The sequence below is a fragment of the Trachemys scripta genome, chromosome 2 (assembly GCF_013100865.1).
Source record: "Trachemys scripta elegans isolate TJP31775 chromosome 2, CAS_Tse_1.0, whole genome shotgun sequence".
NCBI classification, from domain to species: domain Eukaryota; kingdom Metazoa; phylum Chordata; order Testudines; family Emydidae; genus Trachemys; species Trachemys scripta.
In genome coordinates, this window is record NC_048299.1 from 273003510 (window position 1) to 273028168 (window position 24659).

The following is a 24659-nucleotide window of genomic DNA, read 5'->3' on the forward strand; positions in this document are numbered from 1 at the left end:
GATTGTAGCCTTAATCATCTGCTTAGTAAAACTTATGCTACGGACAAGATTCCTTACATGTGAGTGTGTTTGTGGTTACTGTCCTTTGTGTGTTCCTACAGCCTCCCAACTTTAGAAAATCACTAAGGGCAACTTCACCCTGTTGGTCTTAAAACTGTATAGAAACAGGAGCCCAACACAGAACTATTAATTCAATTTCAATAAAGGCTACATCTGTAAAGCTTTCACATTAACAATAAATGTGCTTGCTTAGGAAAAGCTGGGTGGTACCATATAACTGCACAATTATCCAGTTTATAGCCTCTGGAGAGAAATCATGGCAGGCTTGCCTATGCAGTGCGACTGTTGCGGTTCTCACAATGTAGGGAGGGAATCAGGCAGCCTAGAAAATCCCTGATCAGGAAAGAGAAGTGACGACTGAGTAACAGAGTGCCTAGAGTGGGTACCCTTTCTGAACTATGAAGCAGGGAAATACAGGTGCAGTTGCCCTAAACTGTGACCACTCATTGAGAATTTGAACATTATTTGTACTCTATAGGGAGTACCCTTTGCTCTCTCAGTGTAAGTAATCCGTCACCCGTGCCACGTTATGAAAAATTCCACTTACAATACACACTAGCTTTATACTTGGATTGCTCTCTAACAAGCACTCCAACTTTTAAAATTTAAATATTAACTTACATACAAAACCGTAGATTTTTCAATGTTAAAAAATAATTTGACATTTAAATTTTTCAAAAAATGAATGCATATGTACTCTGTTATAAAAGCAATCATGGCTTGTTCACTTTTCAAAACATGGTGCTGCTCTTTTAAAACAAGTTTTACCATATTTAATGTGCATATTAATGAAATTTTACCAAGTCCCTGAAGTTTTCATTCACAGATTTTTCCCCCAAACAGCATTAACACATTAATTACTTGAACAACTTAGTTTAAAACACCATAAACCCAAGAATAGCACACTGGAATATGCACTTAATCCTCACTCCCTAGTATTTTAGGTTTAAATCTCTACAGAGATTAACAGAGAAACCGAACTAGCTCATTTTTCCCCACAAATAAGCCCCTTCACTTTTTTATGTCAGAGCCACAAAGTTATTTCTACTGTGCAGAATTAAGATATTGTTGTATATGAATTCATTATGCAGCCCAGCCAATTCAAGGTTATCTGTTAAAATAAATGTAACTAGGAAAAAAGTGTCTCTGCAACAAGACTGAAGCCCTGGAATCAAAAACATTAAGTAAATTAAAAACAATCCAAGACAGAGCAATTTAAAATATTTATTTGAAGGAGTATGAAGAAATCCTCAATCATTACCCTAACCACATTAGACCAAGATCCTGTATAAAAACCCTAAATATTTTACTACTAACAAAACAGTTCACAAAGATTAGCCTGTTGCTTTTAAACATCCTTTCATCCTATTAACCATGGGGCATTGATTAAAGAACAGCTAGCAACCTTTTTTTAAGTGAAAATTAAAAAAAAAAAAAGTGTTGCTTCTATACAGAACCATGTTTCTTTTTCTTTCCCCATTCTTTATAACTAAGGAAACTGAAAGGATTATTTTCCCTTCCCATCACTGCAGAATTGCTGCAGCTGGGACTCCTCTTTTGAGAGTGGGGGTTTCCACAGTCAATCCCAACACTTAATGAATATCAGGGTTGGCCAAACCATGACTCTTCCTTCTCCAGCCTGTGGGGAACAAAGGGGTGTTTTTAAGTTATCAAGTGCCAAGTAATTTTATCCCCAAAATTACTAAAAACCTATAATATAGGAAAACAAAATTTATAGGTCAAATCTTAATAGTCTGCCCAAGCAAATCTAGGGATGTGACACTATTTTAAGTCACATTAGGTTCTTATCATGCCTAATGAGACACCATGATGAAAAACAAACACGATTCACAAAACTATGCATATTTATTACTGAAGGAAAAAAACAAGGCCATGTCTGCTCTACAAAATCTCAACCTAACTCACTCAGCATACAGCCACTGCAGTTATTAAATCGTTTGTGTGCGCACATGCACTTGTTACCTTGTGTCAGCAGTGCGCATCCTCATCAGAAGTGCTTGTATTCACAGAATATCAGGGTTAGAAGGGACCGCAAGAGGTCATCTAGTCCAACCCCCTGCTCAAAGCAGGACCAATCCCCAACTAAATCATCCAAGAAAGGGCTTTGTCAAGCCTGACCTTAAAAACCTCTAAAGGAAGGAGATTCCTCCACCTCCCTAGTTAACCCATTCCAGTGCTTCACCACCCTCCTAGTGAAAAAGTTTTTCCTAAAATCCAACCTAAACCTCCCCCACTGCAACTTGAGACCATTACTTCTTGTTCTGTCACCATTACTCCTTGTTCTGTCACTGTTGCACTGTCAACATGGAGCAGTGTGGGACAGCTACTGAAGACCGGTACCAGTCAACATGAGCAATGCAGTGTCTACACTGACAATGCATTCACCTAATTTTATCAACTGACTCTACACCATTGGGGAGGTGTTGTTTCAGCAAAGAGAGGCACTTATGTCAGAGAGCCAAATTTAAGGGAAGTGTCCACAGCTAGGTTGACATAAGCTATCCTGTGTTGACTTCACCGTGTAGTGTAGACCAGGCCTAAATAAGGCATGTGACATGGTTCTTGGGGTACCCAGAACTGAGAGTCACTATGTTACACAGTCACCTCTGACAAAAAGGAGTGTCTTGCCTGTGGCAGCTGGGTGTTAGCTCCCTACCACCACCAGATTTTCATCCATTCTAACATGCTCCTCCAGGCTATGCCAGCCCTGTCTTTGTCTTGCAGTTTAAGAAGAGGTCCACCCCAGTCCCAGACTTCCCTTTAAGGGTTCTACTGTCATGTCCACACTGGCTATTCACAGAAATCCCAGATCCTCTGCTTCCAAAGGAGCAGTGTACTCCAGTTTACCACTTTTACCTTATATCACTGCTCCTGTATAATACACAGCACTTATTTAAAAAAAAAAAAAAAGTTTTTAAGAAAGACTAGGAGATTCCAATAGAAATAAGAGTGATGGAAACAAACAGTTAAAACACAAAACAATTCCACATAAACTAGGCCCTACACCAGGAGTGGGCAAACTTTTTGGCCTGACGGCCACATCGGGGTATAGAAATTGTATGGCGGGCCATGAATGCTCACAAAATTGGGGTTGGGGTGTGGGCTCCAGCTGGGGGGTGCAGGCTCTGGGCTGGGGCTGAGGATGAGGGTTTGGGGTGCAGGAGGGTGTTCCAGACTGGACCATGGGGTTCGGAGGGCAGGAGGGTGATCAGGGCTGGGGCAGGAGGGTGGCTCAGGGGTGCAGGCTCCGGGTGACGCTTACCTCAAGCAGCTCCCGGAAGCAGCGGGATGTCCCCCCTCCGGCTCCTACGCGGAGGCACAGCCAGGCAGTTCTGCTGTGCGCTGCCCCGTCACAGGCGCCGCCTCTGCAGCACCGATTGGCCGCAGTTCCTGGCCAATGGGAGCTGCAGGGGCAGCATGCGGATCGGAGCCTCCTGCTGCCCCTGTGCCTAGGAGCTGGAAGGGGGACATGCCGCTGCTTCCGGGAGCCCCACGAAGCAGCCCCCGGCCCTGCTCCCCGACTGGAGCACAGCAGCAGGGCAAGCCCCAGAACCCACTCCGGAGCGGGAGCTCGAGGGTCCGTTTAAAACGGCTGGCAGGCCGGATGCGGCCCACAGGCCATAATTTGCCCACCCCTGCCCTACACTAATAGTTACTTTTTCTAATAAAGTAGGTTTTCCCCCCAAAGTTCAGTCTGTTGCAGAACTGTATGGCTTGACAGGAACCAGGATCCAATCTTTCATGAAACTCCCCAACTCAGCAAAGTGTTTCCTCAGTGAATGGATGCAGAGTGTCTTTTTCCACTCTGTAATATACTGAATCAGTCTTTTGTCTTTATTCGCAGACAGGGCGACCCCATGTATCTCACAATCTTCCTTTTTTACCGCAAAACGATTTCAATTGTTTGACGTTATCTTTGACAGTTTTCCATGGACTTTCCTGGGGTGGGGCTATGGTAGACAATTTAACTTTGCATTACATCACTCCCACTTGAATAAGCCATCACCAAAGTATATGATTCCTTGGTGACAAACTTAGTCCAAGAGCATAAGGCATACTTTTCTATATAGTTACATTATTCCATAAATACTACCTATCACACATCTAACAATTATTATGAGTAGCGCTAAGTTACAAGTTTTCAGTAGAGACCTCACATGCTACCGTTCCTGGATAAACACCATGAAAGTGGTGTATTAGGTGTGCTGAGTTTGTCAGATCTAAGACAGGAGCTGCTTGTAGAGAACAGTGACGCCTTTACCTGTTGGCACCAATGGGCCTCAGAATCATAGTATGGCTCCATAATTAAGGACTTGTCTACACATGGAGTTATTCAGGAACAGCTGTTCCTGATTATTTCTGTTTTGCTTAACCCATGAAAATGTGTTAAACGAAACAGGAACAAGGCACTCTTATTCCGGAATGTGAGTGCTCATACATGGTTGCTCTTCAGTACTAGATGTTCCTGAATAATTCCTTGTCTAGATAAGTTCTAAGAGATGTACACGTTCACTATACAGCTAAATAAGAAGTGAGTATGTGCAACACAGATTACCTTCCTTGCAAAATTGTTCTAAAAGTGCAATTATTAAAAATGTACTGTGCAGTCTTATTTTCAGAGTCTCCGAACTCTTCCAAATCTAAATCAATTTAATCACAACACCCAAAAGCATTTCTCAGTGAGCATTACCAACCTCCAAATTTCTATCCCCAATTTTGTCTACTGTAAGAAAAAATTATTTCAAGAATTCTAGCAAGCAGAAAGTTCTTATTCAAATAAAGAAAGAAAGATATCCCATTTCTAAGAACTGGAAGGGACCTTGAAAGGTCATCGAGTCCAGCCCCCTGCCTTCACTAGCAGGACCAAGTACTGATTTTGCCCCACATCCCTAAGTGGCCCCTCAAGGATTGAGCTCACAACCCTGGGTTTAGCAGGCCAATGTTCAAACCACTGAGCTATCCCTCTCCCTGAAAAGTTCAAAGGTAACCACTCAGACTGTGTTTCTTTCCCCTGCTCTTACATGCTCAAAAACAGCTATATCATTTTGGTTCAAACTTTCCAAAACAATTAACCTTTAGTCAGTCACCAGGTCATGAAAATTTCAGCCTAATAAGTGAATTTTTTAGAAAGTTATGAGTGACAAAAAACACCAGTTAGAAGTTCTGAAAACAGGCTTATTGCATAAAGTAATAACAGCACTAATAAGTGGTATAATTTTAATGTACAGCATTATAAGAAGCTGAATATTAGTGCCTTGGTCTGGTACTCTAATATAATCAACGGCACCAGCTTTGTTTCAAATAAATGAAAAGAATCAAGAGCTTGCCATTTTGCAGTTTAATTTCGTGCATCAGCTATGCATAGCAGCATCTTAATCCATCTCTACGGTAAAAGGTTTTCCTAGGAGAATGCTATGCACTACACATTCGTATTCCTGATTATCTCATTCTTCTCAGACCTCGCCAACCACTTCATTATTAAAATGTATATACCTACACCACAGAAAACATTTTTCTGGTTCTTTGACAGAAAGAATTTTTAAAAAGCAAAGTAACTTGCTATGCCAGAGGAAAAGACGGTTACTCACCGTTGTAACTGTTGTTCTTCGAGATGTGTTGCTCATATCCATTCCATTAGGTGTGCGCGCGCCGCATGCACGATCGTCGGAAGATTTTCTACCCTAGCAACACCGGCGGGTCGGCTGTGGAGCCCCCTAGAGTGGCGCCTTCATGGCGCTGAATATATACCCCAGCCAACCCGGCGCCCCCTCAGTTCCTTCTTGCCGGCTACTCCGACAGTGGGGACGGGGGGCGGGTTTGGAATGGATATGAGCAACACATCTCGAAGAACAACAGTTACAACGGTGAGTAACCGTCTTTTCTTCTTCTAGTGCTTGCTCATATCCATTCCATTAGGTGACTCCCAAGCCCAACTTAGGTGGTGGGGTCGGAGTGAGACATTGCTGTGTGCAAAACTGCTGACCCGAATGCAGCATCGTCCCTGGACTGCTGCACTAGTGCATAGTGAGCTGTAAACGTGTGGACTGATGACCAAACCGCCACTCTACAAATGTCCTGTATCGGAACATGTGCCAGGAAAGCAGTCGAGGAGGCTTGGGCCCTCGTGGAGTGAGCGGTGAGGTGCGGTGCTGAGACACCTGCCAGGTCATAGCAAGTCCGTATGCAAGACGTAATCCAGGAGGATAGGCGTTGTGAGGAGACCGGTGAGCCTTTCATTCGGTCGGCCACTGCAAGGAAGAGTTGCGTCGTCTTTCTAAAGTGCTTTGTGCGGTCAATATAGAAGGCCAGGGCCCTTTGTACGTCCAGGGAATGCAAACGTTGATCCTGGCGAGTGGCATGTGGTTTGGGATAAAAGACCGGGAGAAATATGTCCTGGTTGATATGAAATGGAGAAACCACCTTAGGGAGAAAGGCAGGATGTGGACGAAGCTGCACTTTATCCTTATGGAAAACTGTATAAGGGGGCTCGGATGTAAGCGCCCTGAGTTCAGAAACGCGCCTTGCTGAGGTGATGGCTACGAGGAAGGCTGTCTTCCAGGATAGGTACAGAAGTGAACAGGTGGCCAGTGGCTCGAATGGAGGACCTGTGAGCTTGGAGAGAACCAGGTTGAGGTCCCACGTCGGGACGGGCTGACGTTGTTGTGGGTACGTCCGGTCTAAGCCCTTGAGGAATCTAACGACCATCGGGTTAGAGAATACCGAGGACGCGAGCTCCCCTGGGTGAAAGGCTGATATAGCAGCCAGGTGAACTCTGATTGAAGATATCGCCAACCCTTGCTGTTTTAGGGATAGGAGATATTCCAATATGAGAGGAATAGGTGCCTGTAACGGGGACGTGGCTCGTTGTTCGCACCAACAGGAGAACCGTTTCCACTTGGCCAGGTACGTGGTCCGTGTTGAGGGTTTTCTACTGCTCAGCAGAATCTGTTGGACAGAGTGCGAGCATTGCCGCTCTGCCTGGGTAAACCATGGAGCAGCCATGCTGTGAGGTGGAGTGATTGCAGGTCGGGGTGACGCAGCCGACCGTGGTCCTGAGAAATGAGGTCCGGACATAATGGAAGCGGGATCGGTGTCTGAACCGATAGTTCCAACAGTGTGGTGTACCAATGTTGTCTCGGCCACGCTGGAGCGATCAGAATTACCTGTGCCTGGTCTCTGCGCAATTTGAGCAGTACCTTGTGGACCAGAGGAAACGGAGGGAAGGCATAAAACAGGTGGTCTTTCCAGGGAAGGAGAAACGCATCCGAGAGGGAGCCCGGAGCTCGACCTTGTAGGGAGCAGAACACGTGGCACTTCCTGTTGTCTCGAGATGCAAACAGGTCTATCTGGGGAAACCCCCACCTCCGGAAGATGGAATGTATGATATCCGGACGGATAGACCACTCGTGCGTCTGGAAGGACCTGCTGAGTCGGTCCGCTAGAGTGTTCTGGACTCCAGGGAGGAACGATGCCGTGAGGTGGATTGAGTGGGCGATGCAAAAGTCCCACAGGCGAATGGCCTCTTGGCATAGAATTGACGAACGTGCTCCTCCTTGCTTGTTGATGTAAAACATGGCCGTGGTGTTGTCGATGAGAACTAACACACAACGGCCACGTAGGAGATTGAGGAATGCTTGGCACGCCAGGCGTACCGCCATCAGTTCCCGAACATTGATATGCAGGGCTAACTGGGGTGCAGTCCATAGTCCCTGGGTATGGTGTTCGTTGAGATGGGCGCCCCAACCCAGAGATGAAGCGTCTGTGACCAGGTGTAGAGACGGTTGTGGAGCATGAAATGGCATCCCCTCGCAGACCACACTGTGATCTAGCCACCAGGTGAGGGAGGCCAGGACCGAGTTCGGGACCGTGACCATCATGTTCAGGCTGTCCCGATGTGGACTGTATATCGATGACACCCAGGTCTGGAGTGGGCGAAGCCGAAGTCTGGCATGCCTGGTTACGTACGTGCAGGAAGCCATGTGACCCAGCAGGGTAAGGCACGACCTCACCGTGGTGGTTGGGAAGGCCTGTAGCCCTTGAATGAGGCTCGTGATGGTGCCAAAGCGGTTGTCTGGCAGGATGGCTTGTGCACGTCTGGAATCTAGAACTGCGCCGATGAAATCTATTCTCTGGGTAGGTTCTAGAGTGGATTTGTCCTTGTTGAGTAGGATGCCCAACTCGTTGAATGTGTGCACTATTCTGTGGACGTGAGCTTGAACTTGCTCCTTGGTGCGACCGCGCACCAGCCAGTCGTCTAGGTACGGGAACACCTGTATCCCTTGCCGACGAAGGTACGCTGCCACGACAGCCATACATTTCGTGAACACTCTTGGGGACGAGGATAGGCCGAAGGGAAGGACTACAAATTGGTAGTGCACCGTGTTTACCATGAATCGCAGGAAGCGTCTGTGAGGTGGGTAAATTGAGATGTGTCTTTCATGTCGAGGGCGGCGAACCAGTCTCCAGGATCGAGGGAAGGGATAATGGCCCCCAAAGAGACCATGCGGAACTTCAACTTTACTACGAATTTGTTGAGTCCGCGCAAGTCCAAGATGGGCCGCAGACCTCCTTTGGACTTGGGGATCAGGAAGTAACGGGAATAAAATCCCCTGCCCCTTAACTCTATCGGAACCTCCTCTATGGCCCCCATGGCCAGGAGCGTAGAAACCTCCTGTATAAGAAGTTGCTCGTGAGAAGGGTCCCTGAAGAGGGACAGGGAAGGGGGGTGGGAGGGGGGGATAGAAGAAAACTGGATAGCGTATCCCCTCTCCACCGTGCGGAGGACCCAACGGTCTGAAGTTAGGAGGGACCAAGCACGGTGGAAGTGGGAGAGACGATCCCGAAAGGAGGGGGCTGGATCCTGGGGGATGACTGGGGCGCCGTCCTCGACCGCACCTGTGACGGGTTGGATTACAGAAACCCCCTTGGGAGCTGCCACCCAATGTGCAAAGACTACCCCGCTTCTGTTTTCCCTGCCAGCTCAGGACTCCAGCACCCTGTTTTGCTGAGCCAGACACTCCCGTCTGGCTCCAGACACAGACCCAGGGTCTGAATCACTTGTCCCAAAGCTGCAAGTTTACCTGAAAACAGCTCGCAGTAGCGTGCTTGTCTTTAGCACTCAGATGCCCAACTCCCAATGGGGTCTAAACCCAGATAAATCCGTTTTGCCCTGCATAAAGCTTATGCAGGGCAAACTTATAAATTGTTCGCCCCCTATAACACTGATAGAGAGAGATGCACAGTTGTTTGCTCCCCCAGGTATTAATACATACTCTGAGTGAATTACTAAATAAAAAGTGATTTTATTAAATGCAGACAGTAGGATTTAAGTGGTTCAAAGTAGTAACAGACAGAACAAAGTAAGTCACCAAGCAAAATAAAATAAAATGCGCAAATCTATGCCTAATCAAACTAAATACAGATAATCTCACCCTCAGAGATGTTTCAGTAAGTTTTTCTCAGACTGGACACCTTCCAGGCCTGGGCACAATTCTTTCCCCTGGTACAGCTCTTGTTGCAGCTCAGGTGGTAGCTAGGGGATTCTTCATGATGGCTCTTCTCCCTCTCTGTTCTCTTCCCCCCTTTATATATCTTTTGCATAAGGCGGGAACTCTTTGTCTCTCTGGGTTTCCACCCCCCCTCACTGGAAAAGCACTAGGTTAAAGATGGATTTCAGTTCAGGTGACATGATCACATGTCACTGCAAGACTTTATTACTCACTTGCCAGCACACACATATACAGGAAGACTTACAGGTAAATACAGCCATCTGCAGACAATGGGAGTCATCAAGATTCCAAACCATCATTAATGGTCCACACTTTACACAATTACAATAGGCCCTCAGAGTTACATTTTATATTTCTAGTTTTAGATACAAGAGTGGTACATTTATACAAATCAGATGATCACACTCAGTAGATTATAAGCTTTGTAATGATACCTTACAAGAGACCTTTTGCATGAGGCATATCCCAGTTACTTACATTCACTTATTACCGTATTTTCTCTAAAACTATCTCAGTTACATTATATTGACTTATCAAGTTTTTATAAAACCATATAGACTGCACAACGTCACAGCACCTTCAAAAGTTCTGCCTGGGACCTGAAGGTGGTCTAGGTGGCCCCTGGTTCTGGCCGGGTTGAGGGCCGGTCCACCTTCCCCTACCACCTCGCCCTCGCCTCCGGGCCGAGTCTTGTCTCTGACGAGGCGGGGGGGGGGGTAGAAGCGCTGAGGCTGCGGCCTAAATGGTCTGCGCTGAGGGCCCACAACATGCATCCCCAGGGAGCGCATGATTGTTCTTGAGTCCTTGAGGCTCTGTAGGCGAGAGTCCGTCTTGTCCGAGAACAATCCATGTCCTTCAAAGGGCAGATCCTGTAGGGTTTGCTGCAGCTCCGGAGGCAAACCCGAAACTTGAAGCCAGGAGATCCTCCGCATAGCGATACCCGAAGCCAGGGTCCTCGCAGCCGAGTCTGCTATGTCCAAGGAGGCCTGCAAGGAGGTCCGAGCCACCTTCTTACCCTCCTCTACCATGGCTCCAAACTCTTCCCTGGACTCTTGGGGAATCAACTCCTTAAACTTCCCCATAGAGTTCCAGGAGTTAAAATTGTAGCGGCTCAGTAGCGCCTGTTGGTTCGCCGCTCTAAGTTGCAGCCCTCCGGCTGAGTAAACCTTACGGCCAAACAAATCGAGCCGCTTAGCCTCTTTTGATTTAGGCGCTGCAGCCTGCTGGCCGTGGCGCTCTCGTGCGTTCACTGATGCCACCACCAGTGAACACGGTTGGGGGTGGGTATACAAGTACCCGTAGTCCTTAGATGGGACAAAGTATTTCCTTTCCACCCCTCTCGCTGTGGGTGGGATAGAGGCAGGAGTTTGCCATATCGTATCCGCATTGGTTTGTATCGTGCGGATCAGGGGTAACGCCACCCTCGATGGGGCATCCGCTCCGAGGATGTTCACGATAGGGTCCTGCACTTCCACTATCTCATCCGCCTGCAGGTCCATATTACGGGCCATCCTACGCAGGAGATCCTGGTGAGCCCGAAGATCTATCGGGGGGGGACCTGTACATGAAGTGCCCGCCACTGCCTCATCCGGAGAGGAGGAGGAAGATGCCTCCGGTGGTACTGGATCCAAGGGGGGGTCCTGATCCCCCTGCTCTTGGGCCGGAGCATCACCTGTACTTGGGTCTATGGTGTCAGGTGGCGTGGACACGGAAGCCTCCATGCCTCCTGGCGGAGGCCGAGAGATGGTGGATTCTGGGGCCCTTCTAACCGAGTGACCCGAGCGAGAGGTCGATGGTATTGGAGCCCCTTGCTCCTGGTGGTACGCCCACGGGGTCCAAAACGACCAGTGAGATGGGTCATGAGAGTGGTCCTCTGCCATCTCCTGCCAATGGCCCAAGTTCCGTTCCTCGGCTTGCCCCTGAGGGGGGTATGCTGATCTCGACAGGTCCTCCGAGGAGCGAGACACCGATCTTGACGGCCATGGCGGTGCCGAGAGAGACGAAACGATCCCCGTGGGTTGCGGTGCCGCACGGTACCGGTCCGGAGATGATCTATCTCTGCGCGGTGCTGGCGAACGGTGCCGGGACCGCGATCGGTGCCGATGACCTCGTCGGTGCCGGGAGCCGGATCTGGACCTCGACGAGGACCTGGAGTATGCCCGGTGCCGGGAGCGGCCTCTCGACGTCGAACGTCGACCGTAGCGGTGCCGAGAACTACGTCTCGACGTTGATCGGTGCCGACGATCATAGCGGTGCCGAGACGTAGAACGGTGCCGCGATGAAGATCTTGGCCGCGAGTACGACCGGTGCCGAGGTGATATTCGGTGCCGGGACTGCGAGCGGCGTGGGGACCTGCTTCTGGACCTGGACCGGTGCCGATGTTCCAGCCCTTGTGATGGAGGGCACATCAAGGCAGGTTTCCCCCTTGACTGGACCGGGCGAGTCAACGGTGCCGTCGGTGCTGGTGGTTGAGGCGGTGCCGGCTCCGTGAGAGCTATCAAGTCTCTCGCCGCCACGAAGGTCTCCGGAGTCGACGGGAGTTGTATTACCGCCGGTCTCGGTGGAGACGCTATCTGCACCGGACTCAACGGCCTCGGTGCCGGAGTCGGCAGTGCTGGAGGCACCTGTTTCCGGTGCTCCGCCGGTGCACTCGGCTCTACCCCCGGCACTGGGGGAGCCGGCGTCTTCGGCACAGAGGTCCCCGTCTTATGGGCTTTTTTATGCCCCGGGGATAATGACCGGCGTCGAGGTACCTGCTGCGGTGCCGACGAGGTCCGGTGCCGGGGAGGTTTGTCCGACACCACCCGCGCTGTCGGCATTGCCAGTGCTGCTGGGGCACTGCGCACCGAGGCGCTAGGCGCCGGGGCCTGGCTCGTAGAGGGAGTGTCCGGGGTAAGTGCCGCCTCCATCAGGAGTTGCCGGAGCCGAAAGTCCCGCTCTTTCTTGGTCCTTGGTCTGAAGGCCTTACAGATCTTGCACTTATCTGTTTGGTGGGACTCTCCCAGGCACTTCAGACAGGAGTCGTGCGGGTCGCTCGTGGGCATAGGCTTAGCGCAGGAGGCGCACTGCTTGAAGCCGGGAGCTTTGGGCATGAGCCCGGGCCCGCGGCCGGGGAAGAAAGGGGGAGACGACCCCCTTAGTCCCCTGGACTATTATAACAACTATAACAACTTTGAAACTACTAACTATTTAACTATAAACACTAGAACTATAACTATAACTATAACTACAACTGTGAACAACAAACTAAGCTAGGGAGAGTGGAGGACAGCTATGCCGCGCTCCACAGTTCCAACGACCGTCAGGGACGGTAAGAAGGAACTGAGGGAGCGCCGGGTCGGCTGGGGTATATATTCAGCGCCATGAAGGCGCCACTCTAGGGGGCTCCACAGCCGACCCGCCGGTGTTGCTAGGGTAGAAAATCTTCCGACGATCGTGCACGCGGTGCGCGCACACCTAATGGAATGGATATGAGCAAGCACTCGAAGAAGAACTCTTAATTCTGTTTAAAATAAAACACAGTTAGTGCAGAACATATCACTTTGCACTAGTATTCATTTGCTATAATCGATCATGAATATATGCTAAGTTTATGCTGAATAGCAGTGATGCTTTTTAAATTGCTAGAACCACACATTAAACATTAAACAAGCCTGTGCAGATCCCACCACTGCAAATTAGGTTGGCAATCATGTATTTGCTGTTGCAGGTCCCAGGATGTGGAACTTGCTTCCCCTTGACATCTATCCCTAGAAAGGAAGTTGGTCTTGGGGCTAAGGCACAGGACTGACTGGCTATCTGTGTTCAGTTCATAGCTCTGCCACAGACTTCTTGTTGGATATTGGACAAGTCACTCCATCTGTTGGTGCCTTTGTTCCCCATGTAAAACTGGAATGATAGTTTGTGGGCTGTTTTTAAAACAGAGATGCTGTAAGGATGAATTGATTAATGTCTGAGACACATTAGGAGCCAAATTTTAAAGGTATTTAGCCACCTAATTCCCATTTAAATCAACAAAAGTTACATGCCTAAATTCTATTAAAAATCTGGGACTAAAATACTGAAGCAATAAACAGATGAGACAATCCCTTTTGATTAAAAAATATTAAAATGTTCCCAAAAATATTTTTATTATGAACTTTTCTGGGTTTTGTGCTTCCCAACTCCCCTTTTTATGTTCATGTTTTCCCTCTTTGTGTTTGGTGCTTCAGATCTAAAGTAATTTGCTATAAAGACAAAATGAACTAAAGAGAAATCACTGTTGGTAGACATGCTGGGAGTTAACTACTCTATTCAGTCCATATACAATTACACTGGTCTACAATTTTTGAGAAGTCGTCTGCTTCAGAGATAAAATGTGCTATTTATTATGTATTTTGATGTGCTGAATTCAAATATGACAATTAAAACAATTGATTGGCTACTGTTTCTAAGATATTTAAGTTTTTACATTTTATGTCTATGTATATTGTGTAGATAGTAGAGTTTTAATCATAAATTGTAAACCTAGGTCTTCTCATGTGTTTATGGTTGCTTTACATGATAATAGTTCACCTGTCCTGTTTATGTAACACTTTAAAAATCAGCAAAAGGGTTATATAAATAAAATTTATTATGAAACAAAAGGCAAAAAACTATTATGTACATAGTTTAGTCCTATTCAGTGTCTACTCGGCGCTTCTTGGCTTGTCTCTTGTATTCATTAAATGGAGCATCTCTTGTCACTGTCCAGCAATAGTCTGCAAGCATTGATGGGCTCCATTTGCCCTGATAGCGTTTCTCCATTGTTGCAACGTCCTGGTGAAATTGCTCGCCGTCCTCGTCGCTCACTGCTCCACAGTTCGGTGGAAAAAAATCTAGATGAGAGTGCAAAAAATGGTCACGGAACATGGAAATCCTAACATCACCTGCCAGGAGATTCCACTGCTGTTGTCTAGAGCCCAATAGCTCTGCCTTACTCTTGGGGAGTTCCAAATCCCTGACAAGGTCATTCAGTTCACCTTGTGTTATGAGGTGTGGTTCAGAGGAGAAGGATGGGAGAAAATGTGAGTCCTGTGACATTGATGGTTCAGGACCAGAAGTTTCATCTTCTTCCTCTTCCTCATCTGACTCAAGTGAGAATGATTCTGGTGCATCAGGAACCGGCAGTCCTTCTCCGTGGGGTACTGGGCGTATAGCTGATGGAATGTTTGGATAATGCACAGTCCACTTTTTCTTCTTTGACACACCTTTCCCAACTGGAGGCACCACGCAGAAGTAACAATTGCTGGTATGATCTGTTGGCTCTCTCCAAATCATTGGCACTGCAAAAGGCATAGATTTCCTTTTCCTGTTCAACCATTGGCAAAGATTTGTTGCACAAGTGTTGCAGCATAGGTGTGGGGCCCACCTCTTGTCCTGATCTCCAATTTTGCAGCCAAAATAAAGGTGATAGGCTTTCTTAACCATAGTGGTTACACTGCGCTTTTGTGATGCAAAAGTCACTTCACCACAAACATAGCAGAAGTTATCTGCACTGTTCACACAAGTACGAGGCATCTCTGCTCACTTTGGCTAAACAGAAATGTGTCCCTTTGCAAAATCAAACTCTGACAAATAAGAGAGCACAACACTGTATGATTTCTAGAGCGGATATAGGGCAATTTGTTCAGCAGAGTGATGTAAGCATTGTTATGAATGCATCATCCATGACTTCTAGGATTAACATGATGCAATTCATATCATGTATGACGCAATACCAGCTTCAGATTGCATCATTCATTGTTTTGCCTAAAAAGCAATGTCCAAACCCAGTCAGATTTATTCATAGATCCAGTCAAAGATGTAGTTTAGTCATTTCTGATTTAAATTGAGATCCCTTCCCTTTATAACTCACTTATCTTCCGCCATTCCCAAGTCAAGGGTCGTATATACTGACCCAATAGCATATCTTGAAAACTAGAGCCAATCAACAATTTTAAGCATCATTTTCGTTCTCCGTGACCCAGATTTAGTAAAGTTTGACTACATTTATTTCAGAAGCATTTTGGCTGTAAAGCAGTGTTACTTGTCAAAGGATGAAAGGTGACATGAAAAAATGATTTACAGATGTTATTTGTTTTTTTTAATTGCATGTATAAGTGGACTAGGCTATATTTCTTTACTTTGTTTAAATAAGTTTATCATTAAGATTTACCTTTAAGAGTTCAAGAGAAATAATTTTTGTCTGTTGGGTATATAAATAGTGTCTTTATTTGCTATCCTTTCTATAGGACTTTTTTCAACCACTAAAGAGTGACTCCATTTGGAGCAAAGGAGCTGCTCTCTTTGCTGGACAGCTGCCAAAGAGAGTCAGACATACTTAAAACAATTCTTGATGTGTAATTATTTCCTTCAATTTCCCTAGTTCTCCTACATCTCCAACAGAGAAGCAACAATAGCAAAAAGAAACAATTTAATTTATGGGGAGCCAAGAACTTGTCTTTGAAAATAGGTGTGTTATTTTTTTTAAAAAAATACATCTTTCATCATGGGGCCTGTGTTGTTACTTAAGGTAATAAATAATTTTATATAAAGATTTTTTCATCAAAAAACAAATACCTGGCAAGAGGAGAGTAACAGTAGTTGTCATCTTTTGTTTTCCTCTTGGGCCTTGTTTATATTTTCCCCTCAAAAAATCCTACCAATGTTAAATCTGATTAAATCTACAACTGACATCAAACGTGGTGACAACACTGGCATTCACTGATGTTTTAATTACTGTTTAATGACAAACGTACCAACTCCATCAGAGACAAGGTGGGTGAGACCAACCTTTTACTGGACCAACTTTTGTTGATGAAAAAGAGACAAGCCTAAAAAGAGCAGCTCTGGGTAGCTTGAAAGTTTGTCTCTTTCATCAACAAAATTTTATCCAATGAAAGACACTTCCTCACCCATCTTGCGTCTCTAATATCCTGGGACCAACCCGGCAAACAAACTCCACTGAAATGTAATTTGAAATACAGACAGGAAAAGGGAGGAAATTCAGATAAGTGCATCCAATCTCCAATACGTCCACCAAGTATAATAAGTTCTTAGTTAAACCTTGTTGAGTTGTGATTCTATTATGTGCAGCTGCTTAAGGATTGATGTGTCAAACTTAATGATGGCATCACTGCCCCATCGCCTTAGAAGGCTATTCAAACTATTCGATTGTGCTTTTCAACAGGTGTTCCCAATATATTCAGTCTAGGAGTATGTTTTCTGAACTGCATCTATTACTCAGTTTCAGTCATGTCATCTCAAACACCACCTCCCTCTATTAAGATTTGCATACAGCTAAAAACATCCTTAGTAATGGTTTCATCAACACATATAATTACTTTTTAATCCTCCCTCATAAATCAATCCTTTTATGTTTGTGTGTATGCATAATTTGTACAGAGAAAGAAAACACTGCAGCATAAGGCAGTCAATCCTATTTGCATATGGAAAATGTTTTAAGATATTTAATTGTAATGTTACACATGAAAAGCGTAGAATACAAAACAGGAGCTAAGAAATGGTACAGCAGCTTGTTTATTATGTTAATTTCAGTTATCTTTTGCTTGTGCAATTTTATCCTTCTAATATGTTAAGAGTTAAACTGAGAGTTTGCAATCAACTATTGTTCTTCACCTGTATTCCTTAATTTCTATTTTTTTTTTAAATATTTTATTTTAGAAAAAAATATTACTTGTCCTTGTTTTTCCCCCTTAAATGTGCTCACCATAATTGAATATGTTGGGTCTTTACTTGGCTGTCCCAAAATAAAGGGAATGGGGCTCCTTTAAGGGGCCCTACTGCATTTGGGATATGAGGGAGAAAAGAGAGGGAGGACAGACCAAGTGGGTGCACTGAGTCACCATGAACACTGGTGAGTGGGGGAGAATTATATTTATACACCAGGCAACCAGAAGGAAGTCTCTCATCAATCACTAATCAGCAGAGTGATTCCTGTAGGGGCAAGGTGGCTGGCTATGCTCTCTTCCTACAGCAGAGAGAGAGAATGTGTGATTGTGGAGCAATTCAGTGTGGCAGCTAGTATGAGTGCTTCCAACAAGTGAGCAGGGCTGGGAGGCTACCTACGATTTCTCCACTAGAGAGTTGTGAGTGTAGCCCTTAGTTAGATACAGGCAGGTATCTCTATTCACTGTTAAACTGGTAGAACTGTATACATTTGCTAGGAGGACCAGGTCATCCAGGAAGATTACTTTTCATGAACTACAAAGTGTGGACATCTTCAATTTCACACCCCAGGCGGTGGCCTTGGAATGGGTATTTTACACTTGGCAGTCAGCTGCCTCCCTAATCAAAACCAGACCATATATACTGATGGAAAATTAAGAGATGGGGGTTTTTCATTGGGTTGGACAATTCCTTAGTCAGTACAACAGTATTTTCTTGAAGGGGGGCATGAGAGTCCAGCTGAACGTTGTCAAGGGGTGCTTACTGGATCAGGAAAGGGATGGGAGCAAACTCAACAAGAGATTTTTCCCATTCTAGTGGCAGTGACTACTTGCAAGAATTAAGTCAGGCATATGAGAGGCAATTCAGGCAGCGGTCCATGTTGATAACAGCCACTTCAAGTTACTCAAAATATGGGATTGCCAGAATCTGAGAGTTAGTGCCAGTGCGGAGGCCATTCGGGTGCTTCTAGATCTCTGGAAGGTTAGTTCTTAATTGACAATTTTGTCTTAATGCAAAGCAACTAGCACTTTGAACATTCTATATATTGGGGATGTAAAAGAATTTAGTTCTCTAGCAAGGCTAATAAGGGTTCAGCAAGAAAGGATTTAGATGGGGCTTTGGAATTGAGGGATCTGCAAGAGAGATCTAACATATCTGATACCCTGACTCTCAGAGTCTCAAAAATCACCTAAAAATAAATAAATAAATAAAATAAAATAAAATAAAATAAAATAAAATAGAGAGAGAGCGCACATGATATCTCATAGAACTGGAAGGGACCCTGAAAGGTCATCAAGTCCAGCCCCCTGCCTTCACTAGCAGGACCTAAGGGACATCTAGGTGAGTCACAATACTACAAAAGCGTGGGGGAGGCTGGGATTTGCCCAGTCAAAGTAGTACAGACTTGCTTAGTGTAGGTGCCACTTTCTTCACAGGGGAGGGAGTTACCTCATGAAAGGAAACTTCAGTTCAAGGCAATGTCAAAGAGCATGTATTGTTTGGATTCCCCTGGTGAAATGGCATCCCATGAACTCAAGATTGCATTTGTTACATCCACAGAACAGCTTAGAATACAAGCCCAACAGTTATTCTTATCACTGGTGGCATCCAAATACATACAAGGAAGCCCCTGTTGGGGAGGATAATTCACAAGTATGTGCTAAACTCTTCATGTTTATCCCTTCCTTCAGGATCACATGAACAGTCACAAGAGTTGGTGACTGGCTGTGCAAGCAAAATATTGTGCATCTGGCCAACAGGTAGGGTGGCCAGTTCCCCTTGGAAGCTCATTGCTGGATCTCAGTAGTGAGGCAGCCCCAAGTCACCTTGAGCAGCGGGGTGCTCTACGGGGAGCAAAATAACAGGTCACAGTTAAGGCTAAGATTTTGTCATGGGTATTTTTAGTAAAAGTCATGGACAAGTCACAGGCAATAAACAAAAATTCACGGAAGCAGTGACTTGTCTGTGACTTTTGCTGCTGCAGCTTCATGGTTTCCCCCACCACCGTGGTAGCTGGGAGCAGTGGGTTCCCCCTCTGCCTGCCACAGCTGGAAGCTGCAGGGAGGCCCCCCTCCACTCACAGCAGCTGGGAACTGCAGGGTGACCATATTTCTTAAAGAGAAAATGGGACACCCCGAGCCACTTGCCCAAGACATCCCCCTCTCCACCCTCCCACGAGGCTGTCGCTTGTCACTGAAACCATAAGGAAGGTCCCCTCAGGAGACTGTCACCCGTAGCTGGAACCCTGCCAGGGCCCCACTGGCTGCTTGCTCCAGAGTCCCGCAGTCCCTGGGGCTGAAGCAGAGCATGTCACAGAGGTCTCTGAAAGTCACGGATTCCATGACCTCCGTGACATAAACATAGCCTTAGTCATACTCAATGTTTGAGCCTGCCGGCACTGAGCCAAAACATCCAAGCAGACACTTTCCCAGAGATTCACAGCTGGGTCTCAGTGACTAGGTGAATCTGAGTTGGCATGGCAAAAGGTACATGTTCTGGGACCAGCTGATGCCCTTTTTATACTCTGGCAGCCAGAAAGCAGCCACCAGAAATTATTATTGTATATCTGGAGTGAAAACTATTTAGATTTTGTTATTGGGTTTATTTAAACATAAGGGCACAGATAGATTTAAATCAGATCTAGGAGGACCTTTTCCTGGGAGTGACTGTGAAATGCTGTAGTAGAGGGAATGCTGGGTTGCTGCCAGGCTTCCATGGGTTGACAAGACCAGAAAATGTGTGAAACATCTGAAATTCAGAGGATTGGTGAATTTGGTGGATTACATGCAAAATAAAAAAAAATAAAATAAAATAAAACCTGGTACCAGAGTTATCCAGGGACAATGGGATACACCTCTTCAACCAGAGAGTAGATATATTTTTAGCTGACATTAGGAAGGGAACTATTAACTATCCAGGAACTCAAATGGGGGTTGAGGGGATAAAGCAAAACTAATTGCTGATCCCTCCCCGTGTCTAGTACAGGTAATTGTTAAAAAAAGGGATACAGTTTCCTGATTAACAGGAGTTGGAAATGGACTTAGCTGAAGGCATCACATAAGGAAGCTAGGAAAAGGGGACTGATCTCCTATCACCTGTACAGTGGGATGATCACACCCCTCTTTTAGTCCACCCTGAATCCTAATATAAGGAGAGGTGAGCAGGGTCTCAATAATGGACTGGGACCACGGTGGGAAGGGCTCAGAGCAGCCATCCCAAGTAGGTGAAAATAATTAAGGAAGAAATGATGACCTGTACTGTACAATTTATTGCTGAGTATTCCCAGATATGTTAAGCATATAAAGTTACGGCCTAATTAACACCACATCCACTGCACCTCATCTTTCTTCTGTGCACCTGGGACGAGGTTTTCACTCAATCCCCTTTAAGATGACACCTCTAGAACGTGTTAATTTAAGTACATTTCAAAGCATTAAATATCACATCACATCTTCACTATCATACAGAAAAAAGTAATTTACCTTTAAAAAATCCTACCTTGATCAGAGAGAAAATCCAACATGGTTTGGAGAAGGAAGGACAAGTGTCGGACAGAAAGAGCAGGGTTTCCCATTCTTCTTGAAGCATACACTAACTCATGAAGCAAACGCATTTGCACTGCAGCCCATCCTTTATGAGTTCCTATAAAATAAACAGGAAATCACTTTTGTTACATTTTTAATAAAACCTAAAGTAGCTTAAAAATATAATTACATTTGGTTCTTCTACAGATCCGAAATAAGCAATATATTGGTGTTTATATAAAAGCTGAAGATTAAAAAACACCCCAGATTTTAACTTAAAAAAGCGCTAGAGATAATGGTGGGGCATGGTTTTGTTTCTTTGTTTGTACTAGAGTGAACCTACATGTAAAACATTTAATAAATTACAATTTTCATTTCATATCCTCTTCCAATTGCAAAGATAAATTTAGTATGTAGTGGAAGAGGAAGATACTTATCTTGTAATAACTGGAGGTTCTTCAAGATGTGTAGTTCCTATCTGTATTTCACTGTGAGTGTGCACATCTGCTCATGTGACTAGAGTTGGAGAATTCTTGCAAGTAGTGTCCGTTGGTCCGCGCACGCGCCTTTGCCCTCCTTGTGTTTCCAACTGAGGGCATAAAGGGCAGAGTGGACTAACTACCTCTCCAGTTCCTTCTCTACCACAAATCTAATAAAGATTCAAAGTAGAGGGGAAGCAGGATGGATAGTGGAATACAGATAGTGACCACATATCTCGAAGACTCTCCAGTTACCACAAGGTAAGTAACTTCCTCTTCTTCTGCAAGTGCTGGTCCTTATATGTATTCCACTACAGGTGAATGATGAGCAGTACTCAAGTAGAAGGAAGATGCATGGATGAAGACAGCAGAGTCATTTGGAGGATCACGGTCCCAAAGGTTGTCAGCAGAGGAGTTCTGCACTGGAGCATACCATCTCGCAAACAAGTGGATGGAACTTCATGTACTTGCCCGGCAAATGTCAAGTAAAGGTACTTCCACTGAAGTTGCTTGTGCTCTTGTAAAATGAGCCCTCACCCAATGAAGGAAAGAAAGATGCAACAACTGGTAGCAGAGCAGGATACAACCTGAGGTCCATTTAGAGATCCCCTCGGAGGACATAGCTTAACCTCGCACTCATTTTGCTATAGCAACAAGACGTTACTCTGGAAGGTATTCATGATGTGTTTGGTTGGTGAATACACTGAACCATGCCTAAAGGCAACATAGGTGCATGAAGCCATGTGCCTCAGGAGGGAAAAAGACAAGTTCTGACTGGAGTTCGGGAGTTGTGCATAACCTGATCTGTCAGGTAGCTCACTATCAGAAGCCTGTTCCTGGAAGATAAGCTCTGTGACTGAATCTAGGGTGGTCCCTAGAAAGTTTACAGTTTGCATCAGAGTGAGGATATTGACTTCTAGGAAAGAATGTAGTTGAAGAATTATTCAGGTCAACTCGTAGGCTCCTTGACATATCCTGGCAATGAGAAGCCAATCATTGAGATGAGGAAGATGGTGAAACTGTTGCATCTGCAATGAGCTGCTATTACCAGAAAGACCTGGGGGCAGTGACAAAGCTGAATGGGAGCATCCTGTGTTGGAAATGGTCAGGATCCACTATGAATCTGAGAAAGTATCTGTGGGAGCAGTGAATATCCAAGTGAAAGTAAGTGTCCTTCATATCAACAGCTGTAAACCAAATGTATTTTTCCAGGGATGGGATTATTGATGCCAGAATGACCATGTGAAATTTCAGCTTGCGAATAAAGTGGTTAAGATTGCAGAGATAGAGGATAGGTCTCCACCCACCTTTCTTTTTGGGGGAAGCACATAGAGTAACAACCTTTTCCTTTGCTGGAGGAGGGATTCCACTTCCTGCCTGAGAATCCCCTCGAGAGAATGATCCCTGAAGAGGGACAGGAATGAAGGTTTTGTAGGAAAGGAGGAGGGAAACTCAATTGCTTAGCTGGATTGGATAATACCCACTTGTCCATTATGTCAGCACTCCTGTTGTGGGAACAGTGTATTAAACGACCCCCAAAGGATATGTGCAGATCAGATAGTTGTGGTATCATTAAATAGTTGTAGCTCTCAAACTCCTGTAAAAAATATCTTCTTGATGTAGATGTGGGAGGTGCAGGGAAACGAGACTTCTGTACTCTTCTTACGAAGGTCACCTGCAGATCACTTGTGATAAACAGTTGAATTGCCAGTCTATATTTGGAAGGCTGGCTGCAATACTTCCTTTTGGGGGCAAGTGTACATATTCCCAGGAAGCCAAATAAGTACTTTACAAATAAGTAAAGATTCATCAATCTTTTTACAGACGCAGTGGGCTCCATCAAAGGGCAAGCCCTCCATGGTGTTTTGGACTTTCCTTGGCAATCCCAAAGCATGTGCTGTGAGTCATGGCCACATCACAATGGCCACATCACAATGGCTACTGACATCCAGTTAGATGTGTCTATTGCTTCAATTGCTGATAGGTGCAGTTCTGGGCACCAGCTTACCCTCTTCAGTAAGAGCCTGGAATCAAGCTCTGTCTTGCTGTGGCATCAAGGGGTCCCTGGGTCCCAGTCTCCTAGTATAAGCGACAGACACATTTACAGTGGAATGGTCTGATGGAGATGTGGAAATAGAAGTGTGCTTTAAATTGAGAGCTGCAAACCAGTCCTATGTGGAAAGGGAGGGGATCATCAGAGACAGAACATGTGAAACTGAAACTTTCCTATGAATGAAATTAGTTTCCTGAGCTCCAATATGGGTTGAAGATCTCCAACCTTTTTCTGAATTAGATAGTACCTTGAGTAAAACCATTTTCTTCTGTAACCATTTGGTACTTCCTTATACCTGCTTGTATAAGGGAGACCACCTCTGATTTCAGCAAGGTTTCATAAAAGACAGATCCCAGAAAAGAAAAAGGAAGAAGGGGTTGGAAGGAGGAAGGGTTTTAAAAACTGTATGGCACATCTGCTGCATATTATCTCTAAAACTCACTAATCCAAGGTTATAGCTTACTAGTTGTAAAAACAGTACTGTATAGGCCATCTCCAAATGGAGTTGGGAAAGGCAAAATAGGAACTGGCATACAATTCTGGGACCTCATGCCACATATGAGGTTACATGTGTGGTCCAGAAAATGACAATCCTGGGGTTTGTTTACCTCTGCTACAGGGTATAAAGGTCACCCTTCTCTGTTGATGATGACCCTGAAGGGGGTTTTGATATTGAAGGTAATTACATCTTTGAGAAAAGATGAGGGTGGATACCATCTTTGATATTAGATTCAAAAAGTCCCCAGAATGTCTCTTGGTTTTGGCTCCTGTAATAATCCTTTTTGTTCCCCAGTTCTTCTGCCGGCCTGGGAGAGCACAGATTCAAAGAACATCTCACCCGTGGATTGGCTCCACTTACAGTGGCCATCACCACCAAGGAATATCTGATTTTAGAATTTAATAGTCTCAAATCCTTCCTTGCAACCTTAGACTTTTTAGAGCCTGGAACCAAAGCTAGTACTTTCTGCAAAGATTTTTCTTGCTTCTTGTCCCCAGTGGTAATCATGGCCAAAGCCCATCTGTGCACACTCTTGGATCCCTGTAGAAGGTCAGATCGTGGGGGGGGGCTGCTAAATGCCTCCTGAAATAGAGCCTGAAGTTTGTTCTACCTCTCCTTTCTTGTCCTCAGAGTAAATACAGAGCATACGAAGCACCTTGATGCCTTAAGGCAACTAACATCCTCATCAGAAACCAGGCAGACCTATAGACAGGAGGCACATCTCCTAAATCTTGGCTTATTGATCACTGGATCTGCCATCTCAGAATTAAAGAGCCAGATCCAACTATAACTTTGTTAACTAATAACATATATAATTATAAAAGA

General features: G+C 45.3%; 1 protein-coding gene across 1 annotated transcript in view; it reads right to left on the reverse strand.

Annotated features, from left to right (window-relative positions):
• TRAPPC9 (trafficking protein particle complex 9) overlaps window positions 1-24659 on the reverse strand; it is a gene marked incomplete in the record, with an annotated part of 827606 nt that overhangs the window by 749879 nt on the left and 53068 nt on the right. Inside the window, 1 exon segment of the mRNA XM_034763666.1 lies at window positions 20778-20921. Within this exon segment, the coding sequence (XP_034619557.1) occupies window positions 20778-20921 (144 nt within the window).